The sequence below is a fragment of the Leptodactylus fuscus genome, chromosome 2 (assembly GCF_031893055.1).
Source record: "Leptodactylus fuscus isolate aLepFus1 chromosome 2, aLepFus1.hap2, whole genome shotgun sequence".
Taxonomy (NCBI): domain Eukaryota; kingdom Metazoa; phylum Chordata; class Amphibia; order Anura; family Leptodactylidae; genus Leptodactylus; species Leptodactylus fuscus.
Window position 1 is genome coordinate 200380787 of NC_134266.1, and position 25498 is coordinate 200406284.

General features: G+C 39.0%; 1 protein-coding gene across 1 annotated transcript in view; it reads right to left on the reverse strand.

Annotated features, from left to right (window-relative positions):
- Positions 1-5601: 5601 nt before the first annotated feature.
- PIBF1 (progesterone immunomodulatory binding factor 1) overlaps positions 5602-25498 on the reverse strand; it is a 115269-nt gene continuing 95372 nt past the window's right edge. The window contains exons 13-15 of the mRNA XM_075265419.1: positions 23384-23468; positions 7617-7796; positions 5602-5731 (exon numbers count right to left, since the gene is read on the reverse strand). Of these exons, the coding sequence (XP_075121520.1) occupies positions 5696-5731; positions 7617-7796; positions 23384-23468 (301 nt within the window). The 3' untranslated portion in view covers positions 5602-5695. The remainder of the gene's footprint in view (positions 5732-7616; positions 7797-23383; positions 23469-25498) is intronic.

A 25498-nucleotide genomic window follows, 5' to 3' on the forward strand; every position in this document is an offset into this window, starting at 1 on the left:
TGGTCAAACAAGTAATTTAAGCATTGCATACTATACATTTGTGTCCAACCAAAAAAAGAATGGATCTGGTCTATGCAAAGAGATGAGCTGACATCTATTTTTATCTGTGTATAGCATTTTTTTTTTTTTTGCACCCATTAAACTGATCTACTAAAGTGTGTTGTGAATGGCCCCTTAGTAGGTAAATGTGATATTCTGTTTTTTGTTTTTGTTTTTTTGCACTAGAGATGATGCATTTGACAGCACGCCATTATGTTAGATCTGTATTTCTGTAAGATGATTCCATGTCACCTATCAGAAGTCACAGTCCATATAAACCACAAACTCTGGGGTAGGATACACTTGAGCATCTCTTGGGAGGACAATTCCTTAAAAACTGGGTTTTAACAAATACAGTACAGAGACGTATATGTCCTTCGTCCCTGTCTAAGCCTTATGCATAACATGCATACATTACACTTTATTAATGTATACAGCCTGTCACTTAGGAATGCCATTGTTTCCTGGTTCATATGGTACATCTAGTAAACCAGTGGAGGAAATGTAGTACTGTGATTATTCACCATATGATGAAGGACATTGTCATAATCCAGTAATTCTTGTATAGTATCATCATTCCTTCTAGATAGTAAATTTAATAGACAGAATTGTGCACAAAGACTTTCCTATAAAAGACAACCAGAAAATTTCAATGCAATTTTTTCAGGCACTTGGAATTGGAAATTGTTCAGAAGAGTAATAAAAATAGCTTGGTAAGGTTGGATCTAAAGACCATGATAATAATGTACACTGTCTACCAATAAGTATTTGGACACCTGTGGTAGAATAGAAAAAAAACATTTATCCATATTCAATAGTTGGTAGACCCCAGCAGATGCTTCCTTATGGATGGTATTGATCGATACAATACTCCCGGATGCCTGTTGAATCTTCTGGTGTATGTGAGCCATTGGTTAGGTGCGGTTCTTCCGAATTTCATTGGTCAGCACCCTTCGGTCTCTATCAACCAGTTTCGGGGGGTCTGCCGACTCGGGGCACATTTCAACAATCACCGTTCACCTTCCACTTCATAATCACATAGTCCACTGTCGATTTTGGATAATTCAGTTCACTTGCTACCTGTATGTCCCTTAAGGATCAACCATTTCATTTCTGTGATACCCGACAATTACCCCTTTCTCAAAATCGGACAATTCTGCACTTCGTGGCATCTTGTATGCGACTAATGCTAATGCTGTTTCCTACACACTATTTAACCTAGGAAGGTGTGACACCACAGATATCTTCATTGGTATGGGTGTCCAAATACTTATGGGGAGACAGTGTATATAATGCAAATCACATTGCAGGTATTCTGGCCTGTTCTTTTATCCAAAAATGTTTATTGTGTGACATTTGTAATGCGTATTCTATTAATCTGTCTTTTATTCCTATCTTCTGGATAAGCAAGGACCTATGAGAAACACATTGATCGTTGATTGTTAGCATCGGCCTATACATAGAAAGCGAGGAACTCCATCTCCTTCTCCATTTGGCTGCATCTACTATCAACAACACAGCCTGCCAACTTTTGGGCATTTTATCTCAGTTTTCTTTAGAAAGCAGCAGCGATTAACTTTATTCCCTCCTTCTAACTGCCTGTTCAGTGATCTTTAGTTGCATGATGGAGTTCCTTAATGAGAAATTGTAGGCCATGCCCTCCCATTTGCAGATCAAAAAATCCGTTTATTTGGCTCTCACACAGTATAATACCCCCTTTATTGGCCGGCACTCCATACTGCCCTCTTTACGGACTCCCCACAATTGCATTGCTTGTTGTTAGGCTGATGCTTTACTCACCAATCCCCTATACTGTTTTATTTGGCCTCCGCTTCTACCATCAGGGCACAGACACTGAAGAACGCTACAGTGCCCTCTGGAGGAAGAATCAGAGGCCAGACCCAGGGAGAAGCGAGGAAAATATCAGCTGCTACCTGTTGAAATAAACAAAAAAAAAAACATGCAAACAAAAAACAAACTAGCAAACAAAAAAAAAAGTGGCTGCTCAGTTTATACCAGGAGGCACCGCCAGAGGCTGTCACCTCATAGCAGGGGCGGACCTGGCACAGGAAGAGGACGTTCAATATATGCTATACAGTGTTCCTCATCCTACCTGCCCAGCTATGACTGACTATAATGAAGAAAAGGTTGCTCATAGCTGTTGGTATTGGAAAACTTGCATGGAATAAGTCATCTATGAAGGCTACATTTATGTAAAAGGCTGGGCCCCAATAAAGTTAGATACACTGTATAGTATGCGGCATTCTGCTCCTGACACCATCCTGTGAAGTAGCCATGTGATGCTTTTAAAAGGAACGTGCCACCAATTATTTCATTATTTATTAAAACCTGATTATTTTTTTTTTGGTCTCAGATTGTAGATTTTGTTATTCTATTTTCTGTACATTATTATAAGGGTGGCCATCTTGCTTGAGCTTCTCCTTTGCACTGTTAACATTATGTAATATGCATTACAGCATAGTCACGGCCATAAGCAGCAATAGACTGGACCCAACTCACTGAGGTCTACGGGAAAGTTTTCTAGACGTGTTCAGTGCAGGGTGGGAGAACAGATTAGCTGTGACATCATATATTGTCAGTATGTAATGATGGATCGTTGGTGTTATCTATGGAGGCTTGATCTTTTAACGTAATCCTATCTTTCTTTTTTGTGATGTAAATGAGGTAACTGCTGAAATGAAAATCCCTAGAAAATCAGAAGTCTATTAATAGGCATAGTGGCCAATGGGAATACTACAGGACATAGTACTATAGACAGGGCAGAACATAGGGTACAGGCTCATGTAGTGGCAACTCCATGCAGCCACCAATAATTGCATGGTTATCCGGTTTTAGCCACCGCTGTGTGTCCATGCTCCGATTGACATCTACATTGTTAATGTGCAGCAAGCGACAACGACACAATTCACTTCCAGAAATAACCACACTGGGTATTTGGCATCGGCATTAGATTTGTGAATCACTGGCCTACATTTATTAGATTTGCCATCAGGCACTACTACACGCCGGATCCTCTTACAAATTCTGGTCTTGCTCCTGTTGAGGAATCCATTAAGAATGTGTAAGACTCATCTTAATACATTTCCCCAATGTATCTTGTCACAGAAACCCCAACTAGTATCAGCCCAACTATGTTGTAACTAGTCTGATAACATGATGGCTGCCATGCTGGGTTTACCCCATTATGTTTTTTAATGTTAATATTAAATTCCAGGATTATACTTTGACTATAAGCACTACCATTCATGTATAGTCTTGTTCCCCTACAGACTCAATGAAATGTAGAATAAATGTTCCTGAAAACTACTGGTTAGTCATAGCATTATCTCTGAGAACTTCACTTTCACCACAAATGGAAGGGGAAAGGAAGTGAAGATTTATAGAGGCTTTCCTGTCGAGCTTCCTCTTGTAGCCTACCACCTTTTACATAGGTTGGGGGAAACAATGACAAAACACAGTTCTAACCCTTATGATGGGTGAAATGGAAACAACACTAAATAACCAATATTAAAAGAAAATGTTACATGCTACCAGTGAAACTAATATCCTATGTGGAGTAGACCAGGTAAGAGGGAACTGGGTGTAGTGTATAGACTGTATATAGAATGTAATGAAAATGGTCGGTCTTATATGTACCATCAGAAAATAGCAGCTTTTTATGGTTTTTATTTCTATATATCCAAACTAATAATAATAACAATAATCACCATCATCTAGTTTTCACATTGGTCTATGGAGAACATGCAATAGGCTTGTTTTCTGCAGCTGACATGTCAGTTTTGCTGAGCTGGGCTAACAGAAGCCTGGAGATTAAATGATAGTTCTCATGAAGCCCTGAAGAAGGCAGGATAGTAACACTATACAAGTCTTTCAACTATACAATGTATTTATGTACACCCTGAGAAAAAGAATAAATCTACCTTTGTACCCTATTAGCCAGTAAATCTAAAAGATAAAAATTGAGAGTCTTCAGTAGTTGATCCTTTTTAATGGCTAAATGAAACATCACTTATCATATACCACAGTTTTACTACGTCTGTTGTGCATAAATATATGACTTCTCAGATACCGTATTGTACCATGGATGATAAAGTGCCCTCAGTAGTCTCGAAAACTTCCTATTTGTCACAATCTTTTCAGTTACCCATTAAAAGGCATAAATTACTGAAAACTCAATTTATATCCTGTACACCCTGATATATAAACTGAGAAGTGCTAACTGCTTCCGAACCACCCCTTGACACTTGTCACTACAGCCAGAATTCTTTGGGTCCATTCACGCAGAGTTTTTTGGCGCTGATTCAGCGCTGAAAAAAAAGCCTTCCATTGACTTCAATGGGTTCCTTTTTCTGCTAGAGTTCTATTGGGAGGCTTTTTTTGGAGGCTGATTTTGAGGCGGATTGAGCTTCAAAATCAGCGCCAAAAAACTCTGTGTGCACTGACCCTTATAGGGAAGGTTTATTACTGTCCCAGCCACCCCGATGTCTGTGTGTACAGTGCTCAATTTTGACATTTTCTCATATATTAGAAGAAAAAACATGGAAAAATAAAACATATAAATGAATTCCTATTTATTATGGATTAAAGACACACAAGTTATTTGAATAACCCAAAAGGGAAAAAAAAGTTGAAACCCTCAAAACTTTACTGTTTCTAAGTGTCACCAGTTAGCGGGGTGTCTCTACACAGTCTGACACTGTTTAATCAGTATTGGTAGTATTAGACCACTCTTATCTATTCCTTGTTTTTTTTTTTCTCAGATAGTAAAATTAAAAAAAAAAACATGGAAAACAAAAAATAAGCCCTATGTATCATCAAAAAAAAAAAAAGATGCAAAAATTAGTTGAAGGATCTAAAGGAGAAAACATTATAACCCTCAAAACTGCATGTATGAAAAAACCTGAACGCATGTTAGGTCCTGAATCAGGGTAAATAGCATAGTCCTAAAATGGTTAAGCATTGATTTGGATGATTAGGATGCATTCTGGGTACTTGTTGTATCTGACCCTTGGTTCACATCTGCATTTAGTAATCAGTTCTGGAGTCCACATGGGGACCCCCTGAACAGACTACCAAGCGCATCTTCAAGTGGTGTGCAGTGAAAGCACACGAATGCCATAGACTATAATGGGGTCTGTGTGCTTGCCGTGAGATCTCCGCACGGAACATGCAGACAGGAAAGTAGATTGTGAACTATTTTCTTGTCCGCATGTTCCCTGCGGATATCTCGCAGCAAGCAAACGGACCCCATTATAGTCTAAGGGGTCCGTGTGCTTTCACTGCACACCGCTTGCAAATGCGTTCGGAAGCCTGTTCGGAGGGGTCTCCATGCAGACTCCCCCGAACGGATTACCAACGCAGATGGTCAGCAGCATTGGAGCATTCTCAATAATTGACAGGACTTACAAGACTACCCTCACCCTTATGTCCTTTTCAGATAGATACATGAATAGAAAGTATACTTTCATGACAAGGTTGCTTAAAATCATCACAACACCCAAAAGTATGACAACACATATAATTGTATTTATTCCACATGTTTATAACAGTTTTAAATAGAAAACAGTAAAAAAAATATTATCCCATGATTAAATAAAATAAAAATAAGAGGCTTCAGTTCGGGGAATGGTCTTCTTCATCGCTTGTGCCATACTGGAGCTTCTTTTTTTGTCTGCAATTAAAAGAAATAATACATTGAATAAGGATTGACAATGTGTTGCTGCAGATTAATAGATTTCCATATATAATGTGTCTTTCTGTAAAACATATGCATCCTATCTGTGATACTCTAATCTTCTGAACGTACGTCATGTCTATCGGAAGCCTTCTCAATTTCCAGAGAACTAGTTTCATACACGAGGCTCTTTTGGAATCTGTAAACACTGGGCATTGCCCAATATTAGGTATAATATAAGAACTGAGTTTGAAGAGTCTGAAAGCCAGCTTGAATATTTAGTTTGGCTAGATGTGTCAGGAATAAAGTGTTAGTAAGTTACATAATATTGCTCTGCTCAAAACATTGGAAATTCTCTGCGCAGTGAACTCGCCAAGGCATTACTGGTAGAAAATGTAATGAAGATGCTTACCAGGCATTTACGTTCTTAACAATTCGATTATACATTTTGTTAAAACGCTGCATTGTGCCTTATTTTACATTATTTATTTATTAGTTAAATAATTTGGTAAAAAAACCCTCTCTGCATTGTGTCGTTCCTCTTTTACTATTTCGGACTGTCACCAGTTGGCAGGGCGTTCCAATACAGTCCGACACTGTCAAATCAATTTCAGTAGTATTAGACCACTTTTATCTATTCCATGGTTATTTACATCTCGCTTTGCCTGCTATTGCTGATGTTAACAGGCAGGGGAGATGTCAATGACCAAAGAACATGTGTGCTTACAGTGCTACACCGCACTGAACCCTGAAACCCTGTGATACCAACCTAATGACTCAAGATATGATATATTGGGAACAGTAGGGATTTTTCTGGCACAAAACAAGACACCTAAAGATTTTAACAAGGACATTGCCAGAATAGTGCATAAAAGACATAAAGCTCTATACCCCCAAAAAGGTTTGCTTTAAGTAAAGAAGCACAAGAATCGCACAGTTTAAATCAGATTGTTTGACTTTATGGATTCAATAATATCATTTGATTCTCCTTTCATGTACAATGACCTTGTAGATGTGAATGTAATGTCCATTGGTATAAAAATGTTCAGTCCAATAAAAACTGTGACTTAGGTTGGGCCTGCCTGAAATACTCCAGAACCTGCACATGTATTGCCTTTCCTCTTTTTGTACGCAGCACTATATTCAATGCTTTCGGTCACTGTTATAAAGCACTACAGCTTATGTGAGGATACTCTAGAACATATCTCCATCTATTTTGCTGTTGATGACCTTCAGAAATTAATGCTGGAGTAATAAGAGTACTCACAGACTGTCATAGCTCTATTCATGTTTCACCACGGGTTATATTTTTGGCCCATGTTACAAAGATCTCCTGCCATTGAGCTCAAACCTAAAAACGGGGCTTATTAACTAGAGTACTTTGGCCCCCATATGTCTCGAAGTCCTTTCACTTTCAGTGACTTAGTTCAAGCATGAGAGATCTTCTCAGTTACTGACATTTCAGCACGTGTCCATACACTCTGGTTGTTAAATGCAGTTTTTTGGCGACTCACATTTCCACCCCATAGATAACTAACCAAGTGATTACTATTAGTCCAGTAGTTTCACCTCCGGTATGTAGGGTCTAGCAGTTACTATCATCTCTTCAATATATAAGACCAATGTGTATAGAATACCAATCAGTACGTAACACCAATATCTATGTAAGATCAATAAGAGAATATGCACATCGACGTCAGAGCAAAGTAACTAAAGGGTCAGGAACAGTGGAAATTAAAACTTCAAATAAAGTCATAAAATATTGCAGATAAACAAAGAATTCTCAACCCACAACTTTATGGCCGCTATAAACTGTCACATGTAACAAATGGCGGTTTACGATTAACTACGACCAGCATTAATGCAGAGATGAGACACTTACAAACACAGTAGGTTGAGGCACAAATACATTCTCGTCTTGGCGAGACTGCAATGCTGGTTCTGGTGACGCAGGTTTTGCTTTAGCTGTGCGAATCTTCACGTGCTCTTTAGACCGAGGTAAAACTTCCACTGATCGCTTATTCTTAAGACTAAGTAAAACTTGCTTCATTTCGGCCAACTCCTGGAAAGAATAGGAAAAAAAATAGGATAAAATGGTATAGAGATATATATTAAAGAAAGTTCACCAGAATTCTGGCAAGATTTCCTCCAAAAAACTAGCACCACATTTATCAATCATTTTCTGACAAGTATCTTGGGGGTGTGCCCTAAGACGTGACATTATGTGCCAAGGAAGGTGGTGGTGTAGAAAATGCACCAGATTTATTATTCTACACTTCCGGAGTAGTCTATGGCGCCCTGCGGGTTTCCACAGTAATAGGAAATAAACCATATATGCGGGTCCTGTAGTCATTGTCCCTATACAAATTTGTAGGTTAGCAAAGCAGGTGACAGATAAAAGGGTAGCAGATTATTCTTAAACCCCTGACAGGAAAAGGGTTAATATGTTAAACATGGAGAATTTTAGGGTCAGTGTACATACAAACCATAACCTGATAAAGAGTTTGCCCCTAAATCCAGCCGTAACTTCCCTCAGTTTTGAAGAAAAATGACTTAAGAATATAAAAACAGGAAATTCTCTATTAAATAACACACGTGGACATGTAAAGGTTTTCACACCGAGAAAAACAGGATGTTTCTTATGCCAAACTGCAGTTCCCACATTGAGAAATAATTCTTTTAAGAAATATACTGACCCAAGTGCTCCTGGGGGTCCTGTGGCTACAGGTTGAATTGCTGCATAGCCTTGCGCATGACTGCCTCTCGCTGCCTCTTGGCCACTTACCTCACTCCTTAATCTCTCCTCCGACTCAAATTCAGTTCAGTTGCCTGAGACACAGAGAGGACTGTGCTGCACTTTACATGTAAGGTCCACAGTCAGAAGGTAGTGATAGCATGTGGCTGGAAGTGATATGGTTATGGTGAGCCAGTGCAATTTCAGCCACAGGACCGACCAGCGGGGCATTTGCAGGCTCATGAGCATATTTTTACAAATATGAGCATTTCAATGTGAAGCAGCCGTCTGACACACTGGTACCATATTGTTCAGGGAGACCATAGCAGTGTTCCGGGCTTACTGACTCCCTTTAAAGGGCATTTCTACCGCCTTAGGCCTAGTTCACACGGGGCAAGAGGGCGTATTTTGGTCCTGATTTTGTCACGGGAAGCCAGGTCAGAATAGGACTAAAATACGCCTGCTGCAACTTCCGTCAGTTACGGCTTCCCACTCCGGAGTAGGCCCAAATGAATAGGTCGAGTCCGGAGCGTGTTGCCGTGAAGCGGAATCCGCCTGAAGAAAGGGCAGCTCGTGGTCTACATAGACCGCTATTGTCAGGGGGCGGGTTATGACGTGGATTCAGCGTCAAAATCCGCCCTCTCTTGCCCAGTGTGAACGGGGCCTTACAGGGAGGAGGCCCCAAACTACCTTTGTGACTACCTATTGTATGTAAATAATAAAGTGAATCCATCATCTACAAATCCTGGATCCTAAGGATCATTTACATGGATCAATAATCCGGTGAATGAACGTTTGCTTCTGACATTGCCCCATCTGGCTGATCACAACTTTTATATATATATACACAACTGCTACAAAATGTCACAGTGTAGCCCAGGCCTAAAAATGACTGCATTTGTCAGCAACACATTCTGTTTACAGGGAAGATGTGCTGACAAAAAACAAATTAAATGGGAAAGTATGAGAATGAACAATGGTATTATTGACTGTATAACCCATATTCCTTATGACTGTTCCATTAAATGTACCAAATGAGCGCCGACTGACATTTAGTGATAAAAGATAGATGTGATCTTTTAGACACTAGTAAAAAGAAATGTTGTTTGACCAGTAATTGGATTTCCTTTAAATATGCCAAAAATATCAAAATGTAGAGCGCACTGAACTGTGCGAGAAATCAATTTTTAAGCCATTACACATAATTCTATTGATGGAAAAATAAAGTTTTGCGTATCAGAACATGAAATAAAGTACAGTAATTTTTCTAAAATGAGGTTTTCAATTTTAAAAAAGTTGCAAAACATAACATAAATATATAATAATAATAATAATAATAATAATTTATATAATATATAAATTTGATGATTTAAAATTGTACTGAATTAAAGAGGAACTTTCATGTCCTCTAACATAAGCCATTATGCATACTGCTGCAAAGCTGACAGTGTGGGGAATTCAGGTCACTGTCAGTTTTACAGATATGAGACCTGGTGCCAGAGATACTGGTGTTGTTAGGCCTGGTTCACATCTGCATTAGGGCCATTCCGTTCCCCTATCCATATGAAATATGCAGAGAGAAAAAGTCCTGCAAGCAACACTTTTCTCTCTGCATTTTTTGTGCGGAAAACACACGGACTCCATTATAGTCTATGGGTCCGCGGGTTTCCTTAGGTAACTGCTTTTTTATGCGGATTAGGTTTCCGTTCAGGGGTCCCCAAGCGGACTCCCCAAATGGAAACCTAAACGCAGATGTGAACAGGCGTTAGTTTATAAATATCACTGCTCGGTCGGAGGAGCCGGCCTCACGGCTCAGTGTCATTGCTGGGCGATGAGGAACACGGCCCATCACAGTACAAGTCTAGAGAAGAGTATTGTATGGGGGACCTTGCTCATCGCCCAGTGCAGTCTAGTTTCTCAATCCACTATATGGAACACTTAGGGCTAGTTCACACGTAAAAACCGCCTGGTTTATTTTGGTCCTGAAAAAAAACGCATCCTAATTAGGAAGCGTTTTTTTGACCTTGAGACGTTTTTTTGGAGCGTTTTCTGGAGCAGTTTTTGGTAAAGACTGCTTCAGAAAACGGCAGGCGGTTTTCCCCTCCCCTAAAGTGAATGGATTGTAAAAAAAACGCTAGGCATTTTTGATCTCGTTTTTTTTTTTGCAAAAATAGGCTAGGCGTTTTTCACCTCCCATTCAATTCTATTGCTTTTCTCAGGCGGAATCCACCTGAAGAAAGGCCATGTTGCTTCTTTTTCTGCTAGCAGAAAAAAAGCTAGCAGTCTCCATAGACCACCATTGTATGAAACGAGATTTTGAGGTGAAATCTGCTGTCAAAATCTGCCTCATTGCCCCCGTGTGAACTAGCCTTAAAGGCTGCCATTAAAAAGTACAACTCTTTCTTACAAAAAACAAACCCATAAACAGTTATGCTGATGTAAAAACTGTAAAGTCATGGCTCTTGGAGGGTGGGGAGAGAAAAAAACCTGGCAGCAAAACAGGTCTGTTTTCTAATCCCATACAAAGTTTACAAAGAACTTTCTAGATGAGAATCTGACTCAGAATCAATGACACAATCTTTACTGATGGTGTTAATCTTGTATTCCGTTTCTACTGATCATCAGAACATGAATGTCTATTCCTCATCCCAATGTGCTGATCAGATGAAGCGTCGGTGCCTAGTTATTTAACATGAACTATTTGCATAAGTAAGCCATGTGCAGTGGCATGTTAAAACATCTCAACTGCACAGCAGCTGTTTCAGAAGACTGCATAGCTGATGCCAACATGCTGCTTCGAGTTGTAAACTCTGCAGTCACGTTGCCAGGGGGATACATAGACTGAATTGCTTGATGAAAATAGCTCCGACAACTATATCGGTATCTGCATGCTCCATCATTACAGATAACATCAGGCTATGTTTTGACATTAACAAGTGGTCTGTGTACTCGTGTCACGGGATCTAGAAGAAGAAAACAACACCAATAATCAAGAGATTACTGTGAAATGTAGAGGCGCGCTGTCAGGCCTCTTCCAGGAGGATTTGTCGTAGTACATAAGTCGGATACCAGCTAATTGTAGTCATACAAAACTAACATAAGCTATTCCCATGTATGTTTCATATCAGTAACCTGGGTGAACTTCCTCCCTTTAAATGCAGGTTTCCCTTAAGGAATTCCAGAGTGATGATGAGTTGACGTGAAGTGATGAGATACGGACAATAACTTCAGTTTCTGTACATGGGAAACTATTTGCATTTCAATACGCATGTGATCATTACACACAACTCAACATGACACTATCGCATGAAAGCTGGGCAAGGACTGGTAGTCAGTGGGAAAGAACATCTTGGTTTCATTCATGCATATTTGTGTAAATGATAAATGCCTAAAAGACTCAGGATCAGGTACTCAAGACATTTACTGACAAGAGGAGCGAGATGTCTAATGCTGTAACAAACCGAATGCAAATTTACATAAAACTCTCTTCTGAGGTTTATTTCCTGGAGATTGGAGAAATTAACATAATGAGTTAAAAATGACATACCAGTAATAAAAAAGTTGAAAAGACAGTCAACCTGAAGACAAAGTCATACATAGGAAGACTGCTAATAAGCTAAATTATAGCATGTAATGTCCATCTATGTTGGAAGACATTATGGGACAAGAAGGTTTTTACCCACAATGACATGGCCTCTAGCAGTCAGTGATGGCTTAATTTTCCATACAAAAATTTTGTGACTTTTTTGTAGAGATCAGAAGGTTGTGGTTAAAGAAACATTTAAACAAGAAAGTTTTATTTATCCAAGCTAAAATTACTGATCACCCATCCTAAACATAGGTAATACCTGGAAGCAGAAGTTCTGTTCTCTGTGTAGTTTCTTAACTTAGTCACTGCAGCTTAGATCCTATTCAACTGTATGAGAGCTGCAGTAACCTAACGGAGCTGTCTGCTTCCTACTCCGTTAACTCCTGCTTTGACAAACGTGGTACACCCATTCATCAAATTCATTTGGATAGCTGGTGTGAAGGAGAAATGTGTGACTGGTTGAGGCTTCCCTTGGCAATAACTGCAGATCACCATGCTGGACAAGTGACAATCTGATCACGATACCTTATTCTACGTGAGATCCCTCTCTTGAGTAAAACAGATTGGACTTGTGCAACTTATCTTATCTTTTGAGTTTCCAAAGTCGTTCACAGCAGACATGAAAATCTCCAACTATATGTCTGGATAGAGGGTGATCAGATGTACTGTACATTTACACATGGCAATGGATTCTAAATGATTATTTTCTAGAATAGCAAACTCAATAGTAATTCAGTTATTTCACTTTCACTAAATAAAATGATTATTTATACATAATCTTAGATAAAAACATCTGAACTAGAACACATAGGGAGCTTCAGAAATGACTCAGATATTCTTTGGCAGAAAACCACCATTTGTTGTGCTTCAGCCTCAGAGGGCATTTCTTTAGAAATTCCTTTTAAGTGTTTTGGAAAAATACCTTTTTATGAAAATATGGAAATTTAGTAAATGAAGGGATGGAAATAGCAGTACTTGTATGTGCACAATGCTATCCCTATACATGAAGATTACTGCCATAGCAGTGTATGGTATGTAACGCAATGAAATGATATTATGCACCAAATACATATTGTAATATTCATTATTATGGGCCTACATGGGCATCTCATGAAGCAAAATTATGGTAATCGGAATAAGGCAACTTGGGTGCTGTTATTACAGAGGCCATGATGGATCCTACTGACTTATAATGGGTCTTCCAGATTTCCATTTTTTAACCAGATGAAACAGAATACCAAGCTGGTTGTCAAACAGGTGGAAACCCAACAGAAAAGTACTGATGGAAGTGCGAACACAACTTAACTAATCTTTCTTCTCTGATATTTCGCAATGCTGATTGTTTTCTGAACTTGACACAATCACAATGGATAAAATAGTACATATTAAACACCAGGTAAAGGTTCACAAGCTGAAAGACCAGACCGGAAAGTACAACATTGAGTAATGGAGAACCATTTCTAGCTGGTAGCCCCTTATCTTTACAATGTGTATGCACTGGACATGTTATCATAGTCCCACAAAGCACAATTCCCATACTGCCTTGGGCAATATAACATATACTTTAGACCTTTAAAACTGCTTAGGCATGTTAAACTGGAATGACAAATTTTAGCCTTATGATATGTTTGTATACACCTGCTTCCTGTTTATCGTGGTCAATCATTATTAATATACAAGATATCCTTCTTATTGATGGGTATTAGAACAATTAGTGTAGAAAGACATAACGTCTGTGTACAAAGACTGATGCACAGCAGGTTGTTCAGGTCTAGCGTGTATAGGTCTACCTATGACCATAGCACCAAGGAACCATTGTTGAGCTTTTTCCTGGGATTCTATAAAAGCAACGGATATGTAATTCTTCTGGTGTCTATTAAGTTATTTCATGTACGGAATTGGCAAACTGTTGGAGTCTCCTAAAATACAATATATGTATAATATATGTAATATATGTATAATATATGATCAAATGTCTAAAAGTGATGTGGTTTTGTATCTCACTAGAAAGAAGCAGAAGGTCAGAAGTAATGCCAGTCAAACAGAAAGGACTAAAAATTATGTCATCCATTATGTGGCATCATTTCTGCCCTTACTTGGCACTTCTGCACCCACGAAACAGCCCATAATTGATTTCCCTTGTATAACTTTATTAGGGCTCAATATCAATGTCCTCATGTAAAAAAGGTTCGTCATAGAGATGGGTTTTACTTTATATTGCAGAAATCATTAGTTACATTTCTCCCTCTATAAAAGAACCCCCATAAAAATGTTTATTCACTGTGCCGACAGAAAAGAACATGATATAAACTGAAGTGAACTTTTTTTTTTATATTTTTTTTTACCAGTGAATATATTTGAGTTACCTACTCTGTTCTGGTCCTCAGCTGTGTCATGTGACTCTCCAACTGACACTGTTATGTGTGGTCAATATGGTCATTTTCCAATTCACCCCTATTAGACTGATATTGAGGCTTTCACAGGAAACTGATTCCCTGTTCACGCAGCGGTTTAGGTGAACAGTCTGATTGTTCGTCACATGACACAGCTTGAGGACTAGAAGGGACTTGATAACTCATAAGAACAGCCATTGATAAGAAGATTATCTTCACTCCAATTTACATCATGGACCTTTTTCTTTTTTTTTTTACAGGCCACAGAAATGAGAAGTTTTGTAGAACTGCTTCTTTAAAGGGTTTGTCTCATGAAAATAACCACTGTCCAAATGGCCAAGAATGGGTTCCGGGCTTGAAACCTTCTCTGTGAGTCAAAAGGATGAAGAGTTTGTTCACACACAGGGTATTTTCGTGTCAATAAGTGGTATGGCGTGGAAATGATGATGGCTTACATAAGAATCCCAGATCAGCAGAAGAGTCATGGAGCTGGAACCGGCAGGCAATTCTTTTTTAGTTTACTCGTGTAGGAAATCTACACGAGTACTGTATCACAAGCCGAGGATTGTGGGTAAAACGTTTCAAGCCACTTTATGGCGTTCTCTATACAGTTACAGTGTTCCACATAAAGTTTGAGAAGTAGAGTTCAGACTTTAATAAGCTCACCAATAAAGGATTTACTACCTTATTTCCTACCCTCATGCTGTCTGTTTACTGACATTTCCTATGTAACTTGGATGTGTATCAGGAAGAGCCTGATTCGGCAGACCATGCCATTACAAGATTACCTTGCTAAGTTGGTTAACGTACTTAAAATGTTCTTTTATTCTGAAATAATAGCGTGGAGGATTCCCAAAGCTTTGTTAATACTTTATATCCTTATCAGTGTTTACATCAAGAAGCACTCCTGTGGAGAATGACTTCAGAGTTTACACAGCTGCAACTCTATAAAATTTCATTTAACTCCCTGATATACTGCCAGCCCGCCGCATATGACTTCATACATTGAGACCACCTATTGTGGGGGGTGGATAAAGCACCCACATACCACTTAAAGCCACTAATCGAAACAATTCATGGGTCTCAGAAACCTTTTTTTTTTTTAAACTGCAAAATATACTTTTTTTTTTTTAAATAGTTTTTACTAATATGTTATCTGTAATGGCCTTTCATAAATCATGTTCATTGCTATCACAAGACTATGCATTTAGAAGGAGGTAAATATTTCAGCAGGGAACTGCTCATGCCTCTAAATAATAAAAATCTTTATTTATATAGCAATAACATATTCCTTACCAGTTTATGTTTTACTCATTCACATAAATACTTCTATATTAACAACATTCCTATACCGATTTTCAAGGATATATACAAATTGGACGCAGTGCAGGTGGTGGGTGACAGAAGGTCACTGTCCGTGGTGAGCTCCATGCTGGAGAACAACTCCTATCCCATGTATGAGACCGTGACACCACTGGGCAGTACTGTCAGTGACCGACAGCTTCACCCCAAGTGTGAGAAGGAGCACTATCGGAGATCCTTCCTCCCCACTGGGGTTAGGCTATACAACCAACACTGAGCTAAGCGGAGATCACTCTATACAGAGAACTGAAAGATCCTTAAGCCGTGATATCCCTCCTCCTATATTTTTTTACCTTTATCTTTTTATCTGTACCTACTGTCACTTGTATTTTGTATTATTATTGTATTACCTATGCTGCTGTAACACATTGAATTTCTCTGTGGTGGTACTATTAAGGATTATTTATCTATAAACTGAACTCAGCATTCATCCCACAATATATTGATAAAATCTGTCTTGAGAGACAAGACATACTTTTGAATCGAGGAGGGATCAGGGTGCATGAATTTCATATAAGTCTATGGAGGTGTAAACGAGAGAAGCAGTGAATTGCAGAATGAGATAAAAGCGTAGGGGTACTCAAAAACGCTGATGAAGAGTCCTTTTTTTTTTTAATGTAAGCCCATGTCTGGGTTCACAGCTACACTGCTCAGTACTGCTGGACTATGACCTCCATGCTGCTACTTCTGGGGTGCGCTACAAGGCAGTAGTGGAGAAGGATCTCTTTTTCTATGCAGTGTTTGGGAGATAAAGGAGTTTTTCCCTCTAAAATGTACCCATGTGAGAAATTAAGGAAATAGTTCTGGACGAAATGAGAGAAATGTGTCAACTTTGCTGTTAAAGTCACCCATACACTTTAGACAGGTGATCTTGTTTAACTCCCCCATTCACATACATTCTGGTTTTAACTTTGTGGTGAAGGTTTATTGAGAGGGGAAAAGCCAGTAGTTGACATCTACCTGCCCATCCTTTTTCCTCCTTCGCCATGTGTTATTAGAAGAGAGTCGGCCGTACTTCATAGAAGTAAGGGGGTCATCCACAACCATCAAGATTGGCAAATTCAGCTGATACATGTCTACCGTGCATGTCCACAGCTTTAGTTTCTCATGAATGGACATGCATGGAAGTCTCTGTCAGACATTATTTGTTGTTCTCCCCTGAGGCAGTCGGAGTGAAGAAATGGTGCAGAGACAGAACACAATGTACATTAGTACTTTTTAATCTCTTTATCTTCTTTGGATTGCTGTCTACTAAGCTTTATTTACTAGATCCAGGAAAGCCTTGGGAGTAAATATACTGTACTTGTCTTATAAGATGTGGTCAGTGAGAGAAGATTTTGTGGATTTCTATTGTAGAGAGATGCTTTATGTATTAAATCAATTGAATGTTCTAACTATAGTGTATAGTAAGTTACATGCTGAACACAGTCAGTGTATTTAATACCAGATAGCTCGGGTGAGCTTATCATTTAATGCAATTTCCATATAACACACTGACATATATGAGTAGGGTGTAATAATTATGAATAGAGAACTAGAAAGCATTAGCAATTCTATTAAAACCTTTTTTTCTAGAATGAACACATTCTACATATAAAATATAACATAAGACAAAATACTAATACTTCATAAAAATGGCCTTCCCTAGTTGGATGAAACAGACATCTGTCTATTCAGACACAAACTTTCCATTCCACTTTTAGAACACTGCATCATACACATTGCACCATTTCGCCAAAGCCAAGTCTGTTCTGGACTCCCTTCCCTTGTGGCAGGAGCAATTTCCTTTTCCCCTACTCATACTGTCTGGACAAAGAGCACTTTCCAGAATGTGTAACACTGCAATGTAGTTTATCTTATTGTCGCCCACCAAAAACTAAAGACCTAATCTCCACAAATTATCACATTTGCACTGTCATATTCTCTATCTATACGTATGACAGAAAACTAATTATTTTGCTCGCTTTCCTCCAAATCCCTATTTGACCCCTTCAAGTATAGCTTTTGGCAACATTCTACAGACAGCCGTGCCTAATGAGTAATGACGTGCCGTCTAGCAAATCAAGTTGCACAAGCAGATTTTTTTTTTTACTTATTTTCGTAAAATCTGCCACTGTACAGATCCTAAATGTAATGTTCTGATAACCTGCCACATACAAGTACAATACTGTAGTTTCAAGATTACAGTGATTTTTTTTCGAAGACATTGTAAATGATAAAAAAAATTCTATGCAGTGAATGATGGCACGCTACGACCTGGCGTTTGCCTAATTTCTATAGTACTATTCTAACAGATATTCTCCTAAAAGGGTATTCCCATTTGGGACTTTTATGTCATAAATGTCCCATAGATGTGAGTCCCGCTTCTAGCAGCTCCTTCCAGGAGGTCCCTGACCCAATCTTGTGGCTGTAGTGATTTGCTCCCAGAGGAAATACCCAGAGGAAATGAATCCTTCATTTCAGTATTCAGAACTACGAACATACATTTACCTAATGGATACTTCTAAGCTCTTAAGCCAGCCATACACTTCAAATAGCTCTGGGCTAGTTGTATTGAAATTGGCAGGTTCAGCTGATATACATCAAGTGTGTATGGGCTACTATGGTTGATGTTAACCACTTTAACGCTGTTTTTCCAGAATGTCTTGTTTGGATATCAAGTTGCCTTCATGTTCATACCTCTATTCATTCAACTTGCTGGTTGTACTCTCTTCCTTTTAACTTTTTTTGGAATAGTTGCTTTTCCAGTGAATTTTGTCCAAAATAAAATATAATATCAGTCTGAGTATTTCTGCTTCAAGTTAAAATACATATTTGGGCCAGAACTAAAACCTTAGTTTTTCCTAGAGAGGGGCTAATGTTCGACCTTTTGCCAAATACACTAAGTTTTTCTAGAAATATTCTGTTTGTCCTTTACAGTTATCTCTTCAGTGTTACAGAATTTTAATGTTCTTCCGGCCCTGCTTGCTTACGCTAAGGCTTTACCAAAATAACAGGATCTAGGTAGTAAAAGGTATTGTTCAGTTTCTTTGTCCAAGACTGGTCAGGGGGCATTCACACGGAGGAAGTTGGCGCTAATTCTGGCGCGATAACTCGCGTCAGAATCTGCGCAGAAATAAAGCCTCCCATTGATTTCAAAGGGTTCTGTTTTACGCACGGAAACGATTGAAAGTCAATAGGGGGCTTTATTTCTACGCAGATTCTGACACGAGTTATCGCGCCAGAATTAGCGCCAACTTCCTCCGTGTGAATGTCCCCTCATTCTGAACTGTGACCAGCATACGTGCATGACTAGACATACAGTACAATGTGTGATTCAGGCAAGCAACAGAATTTCATAACCGTAATGTAAAGACGATGAAAAAAAACAAAGTAATAAAAAAATAACAGCTCTAAGGCTGAGACAAATAAAAGAAATGCCAATACAAAAGAACAGCTTTAGGGCTGACACCAATAAAATAGATGCCAAATATGTTCATAAAATATTTTCATTGGGCGGTGATCTGACAAATTTTAGTAGTGCTCCTTTGTATTTAAAAGAAAAAATGTTTGTAATTCGGTAACGCCATATTTCTTGAGGTCAGGGATAACAAAAGACTGAATTCTGATGCGTTACTTGCTATATTTTTCAAAGGGGGTTGCAGCCAACGAACAAGATTTTTGTGATGGCACTCCAGAGAATTATCTGCATAAAGTTTTATTGATAGTAGTCACATCAAAAAAGGAATATGCTATTCAATAGAATTATCCATAATTGCAATGTTTTGGGATCAAGTCCCTGCATCAGGCATAGGTGAAAGGCTGAAGGGTAAAACTATGTGGTGTCTCTGGAGGCAGGGGAATCGGCCCGTGGTTGGTGGTGAGCACGGACCGCACGGTTTCCTGAGATGTGACACCGTTATAACCTGCAGCCTTTGACCTATGCCTGATGAAAGGACTTCATCCCGATATGTTGCAATTATGGTTAACTGAATTCTACACCCTTTTCCTTATTTGATGTGACTAATGTCAATAATGCCATAGAGATAATGCTAAGGAATGCCATCACAAAAACATTTTTCAGAGTAAACATTTTTGGGAGTTTGGTCAGTTGCCTTGGTGAACGTGCACCCAACTTGAGCCAGTAAAGTGCCACCCTGTACCCCTCCTTGTTGTAGTCAATGAAAGTCTTGATTCTTATACTCAAAATAAGAAAGTCACTCAAGTTTGACAAAGTCATGGACCATAGATAATTAAAATGCATAATGTCTTCTATTTTCTGGAATTAAGATATTGATCACCTATCTTTAGGGTAGGTCATCATAGTCCACCGGGGGGGGGGGGCTGACTCAGGCACCCCAGCCAATCAACTGTGTCAAGAGACTGGCTTTCGCAAAACAACTGCAGCCTTTTCACCACGTGCCAATCACATTGTATACAAGCATAGCGGTATAGTTTAAGTCTACTAATTTAAAAGGGACTGAACTGCAATAATCTGTATGAGCCAGACAACACCGGGTATCTGTCAATGATACAAGTGAATGGAGTACAGGGTAGGTTTTGGATAGAGGGGCTGGGTCCTGAGGCATGAAGTAGAAAGGATAGTTGGTGAGAAACATTAGCTTAATGTGAGGAAATGTGTAATAACTCAGCCTAATAGATGTGTTTTAGGGCACTTTGATACTGTGAATGTTGGGTATTAATGTGATTGTTCAGGGTAGAGCATTCCAAAGAATGGGTGCAACTAGAGAAAAGTTTTGAAAACTGGATTAGGATGTATATACATTTTCTAACAACATTATGAAATGGATTAATTGTTTAATAATTATTATTGTTTATTTATATAGCACCATTGATTCCCTGGTGCTTTACATTTGAGGGTTTACATACAGTACACAAATGTACAAACAGACATGATACAAACAATGACCTACTGGCACAGTGGAGTAGAGGGCCCTGCCTGCAAGGGTTTACAATCTATGAGGGAAGAGGGTAGAGACAGAAGGTGAGGAGAGGGACTGTTCAGATGGCAGTGCGGGGATAGTAGTGTTATTGGAGGTTGTAGGCCTTCCTGAATAGGTGAGTCTTCAGGGCCTTCTTGAATCCTGTGATTGTAGGGGTCAGTCTTATGTGTCTTGGTAATGAGTTCCAGAGTATGGGGGATGCACGAGAGAAATCTTGGAGAAGGTTGTGTGAGGAACGGATAAGTGTAAAGTGGAGTAGGAGGTCTTTGGAGGATCTGATGTTACGTGTGGGCAGGTAGCGGTAGATTAGGTTGGAGATACATGGAGGGGACAGGATGTGGATGGCTTTGTATGTTAACATTAGTAGCTTTAATTCTATTTGTTGGGCAATAGGTATCCAGAGAAGAGATTGGCAGAGGGGAGCCGCCGATGGAGAGCAGGAGTGAGGTGAATTAAGCGAGAAACGCAGTTTAGGGTGGACTGGAGGGGGGCGAGCATGTTAGTTGGGAGTCCATGGAAAACAGTATTGCAGTAATCTAAGCGGGAGATTATGAGGGTATGGACGAGCGTTTTAGTAGTTTCAGGGGTGAGGAAGGAGCGTATTTGAGGGATGTTCTTGAATTGGAGGCGGCAGTTAGTGTTGAGGGTTTGAACGTGCGATTTGAAGGATAGGTCAGAGTCCAGGGTTTAATAAAGATGAATTTTGGATTATATATGATTTATTGGTTTCTGTTCAGATAATAAGTCTAAAGTCATTGACAGGACAGAGATGACAAGTAGGGTGGTAAACAGAGACAAGGGAGGAGATGTAAGGACATACAGCACTGTGAAGGGATGAACAGGTGAATATAAGAAGTTCATATTGTATTCTGTGATGGATGAACAGTCAGTGCAGTGACTGGCACAAAGTAGATGCATCTGTGTAGTACTTGGACAGAAAGATGGTTCTGGCTGCTGCTTTGAGGATGTATTGTAGAGGGAGAGCATAATAAGGGTTTTTGATGTTTCGAAAGATAAAAAGGGTGAAACATGACATGAGCATGGAAGTGATTGAATATGTGGGGTAAAAGAAATGTCTAAGTCAAATATAACCTCACGACAGCAAGTATACTGCCTAGGAGTTATGGTAAGATCGCAAACTGTGAAATAAATATTTTAGTTTAGACAGGTTAGTGGATGGTGGAAACACAAGTAGTTGAGTTTTTGGAAGATTGAATATCAGATAAAGAGAAAACATGATGTTAGCAACAGCAGACAGACCAGCGTCAATGTGGAGGGTATCATTAACATAAAGATGGTACTTCAAATCTGTCTGGTGGTTTGTCCAATAGGGGCAATGCAGAGGAAGAAGCGGAGGGGACCTAGGAATGGACACTAAGTAACGTCAACTTCAAGACAAGAAATAACACTAGCAAATGATATACTAAACGAAAAGCTAGGAAGGAAAATGAGGGAGCGGTGTCTTCAAGGCCAAGAAAGGGGAGCATACTGGGAAGGAGTTGTTGTTCTCTGGTGTCAAACGCTGCAGAAAGACTGAAGAGAATGAGTAGGGCCATACCCCTTACTATATAACAATATCATACAACGCCAGAAAAAATAAACGTTCAAAATGTTTTAGCACCTTGGTAAAACCTATCCAAAGTATAAAGCACACAAAGAGTTAAAAAATACATGCATATGTAGCTAGTCTTACCAGATTACTAGGAACAAAAAAAAACAAAAAACTAAAGGAAATATCTACCTACACATAAGCGCTTTATCTCATCTTTATCTTTAGATCAATGAACAGTGATGGGAAAATTTCGCAATGTAACCGAAAGCTCCTTCACTTACCTTTTAGTTTCACTTTATCGGTCATTCAAGACCACATAGGAGATCTACTAAATATATAACTAGAATACATCTACCCAATGGAGAATACTGCTAATAATAGTAATACACTTAGGGTCAGTTCACACGTGAAAACCGCCTAGCTTATTTGTGCGAGGTAAAAAACCTCGAGGAGTTTTTTTGACGCTGTTTTTTGCATTCCACGCGGTTTTTGACGAGGTTTTTGACGCGGTTTTCGCTAGCGGTTTTCGCTAGGGTTTTTTTTTCCTATATGTGCTATAGAAACTGCAGGCGAAAACCACGCGTTTTTTTGCAAAAAAACGCGCGGTTTTGTGTGTAAAAAAACGCGCGGTTTTTTACCGCGCGGTTTTCGCCTCCCATTCACTTCTATGCAATTCTTCAGGCGTTTTCCGCCTGAAGAAAGGTCATGTTGCTTCTTCAGGCGGAAAACGCTAGGAGGAAAAAAAAAGCTAGTGGTCTACATAGACCACCATGTTAAAGGAGAGGTTTTTGAAGCGAATTCCGCTGTCAAAAACCTCCCCTTTGCCCACGTGTGAACTAGCCCTTATACTGTCTGTGCCAGGAGTGGGCAGCCATAACTAATAAAATCACATATTTCCAGCTACAATATTACACAAGTGATAGATATCTGTATCTAAGGTGAAGTCATTACACGATTAATGTTACTTGTTGGACATTGTATTTGTGCTCCAGTTCCATTACATATGACATATACCAGAGTAAATATTATATAAACAATGATCCTGAGCAAAAAAGTGCCGAAAATGAGAACTGTACCTCTTGATGATTTAGAAGCTTTTCCAAATCTGCCGCCATTTGGTTTTTGATACGAAGCAGAGAAGACTTTTCTTTATTTAACTTACTGAAAAACATGAAGACATTTATGTAAAGTATACTTTGTAACTAGAAATTTTACAGAATAAAATGTCTTGATGAGTTGCCAATGGATACGACCATGAATGCAGGAACGTTTTAGGGTCTGGGGTTTACTAGAAACTCAATTATCGTGGCCAGATTATCATCTCCTATATGCAGAGTACCTGATAATCTGTCGGTAGTAAGGAAATGATGAGTGGATCTCTGACCACAGAAAGTTCCTGCAGTCATGGTCATACAGAAAAATGGACACAAGACTGATCGCTAACATGCTTAGAGAAATTCTGCTAAATTTGTAATGATTTAGATTTGTTTGTCTTGACGTCACTACCTCTGATGTCCCAGGGTTTCTTCCTGAGACTGCTGAAACCACTGAAGCCAATCAGCAGAAGGGATCCGAGACGTCAAAGCTGGCAAGCAGTTTTAGGGTCCATACACACGGAGTAAACGCGCGCTCATTTTGGCAAAATACTCATGTAAAGAATACATGTGTAACAATAAGACTTCCATTGACTTCAATTACATTTTACATGTGTATTTTGACGTGTTTTTTTTACACGTGTAAAAAATGTCATTGAAGTCAATGGGAGTCTTATTTTTACACATGTATTTTGCCAAAATGAGCGCACGTTTACTCCATGTGAATGGACCCTTACTTTGAGGAGACGCCAGATCAGGAGGATCTAACTGTGCTGGGAAGACACCAGAGTACTGGGGACTGGTGAGTATAATTTATTTTTTTTTAACTTTTTTCATGTAACCTGGTCTATTTTAAAAATAATTATTTTGCCCGAACAACCTCTTTAAATATAACAAACTGGTAGTCACCACACTCAAAGCCTCCGTATAGTTATGTTTGTCTGTATACTGGTGGCTGTTGCAACCAACCACACGCTGATCAACTCTTCAGAAACAGCATGTCACAAGCTATTTGTAAAGAGGTCACTACTGAGGAGTATGATTGGCTGCAGCGGCAGACAATTGTATAACGGTGAAAGGATCTGACACTGCTGGAAACTGTGGCCTAGGAAGAAGCGAGTTTTCAGTTTAAGGGTCCCAATCAGTATTAAATAATAAAATTATCAGTTGAGCAATTCCTTTAATTTGCAGAAGACTCACATTAAGGCTCTACAGTAATACAAAAACCATACTTCTTTATTAGTCCCGAATTTCCACATATCAACATCTGTATACTGCACACTATTAAAGACTATTCATGTAGGGAGGCTAAAGGTTAAGTTCAGAAGGCGTGACCTTAAACACGTAATTCTTCTTGCAAGAAACACATATTATACTTCTGTCTCAGTTTAACTATTGCAGATCCAAGATTTTCTGACAAGAAAGTTCAATAAGAGACATTTACCGCCTATCACAAAGTGTGGCCACAATGTGTCACTTTCTTTGCCCATGCAGCTCCGGTTTGGGGGAAGTGATATATACATACACAACAGAAATACCCGCATAGAAGCTAGTCTAAACAAAATCACTTTCATTTAGTCTTGAGAATGTGACTAAAGGCTTATGCTGTATGTACTGAATTCAGAATCTACATCATATAAATCCCAAACATGGTTGTTCTGCATTTTACTGACGGCATGCACATCTCAGACCATATTCTTCCATAGACGCATTGATGGAAATGCAAGTAAGGTAGTGCTTACTGGGAACAGTAATGTCAGTAACATGGTGCTCAATATGGTTCTATACGATATAGTACTGGCACTATGGGTTAATATAAAGCATGGATTTTCTACAACAGAGCCACTACATTTTCAGTCCACACAATCCAAAGCATAAATTGGACATAGTGTGGATTTCAAATCTGAAATTCCAGTCATTCCATGCAATATTTTTTTTTTCTGTAGAGTATAGACATGATTTTGCAGAATCTCATCTACTTTAATGCTATTATCAACAGTGCACCTCAATGCCATGGTGAAAAACCTTCCGATTATCCGTTTTGTGTGGACACACTCGACCAGAAAGGAAGATGATAGTATTACCAATGTTTTCGGT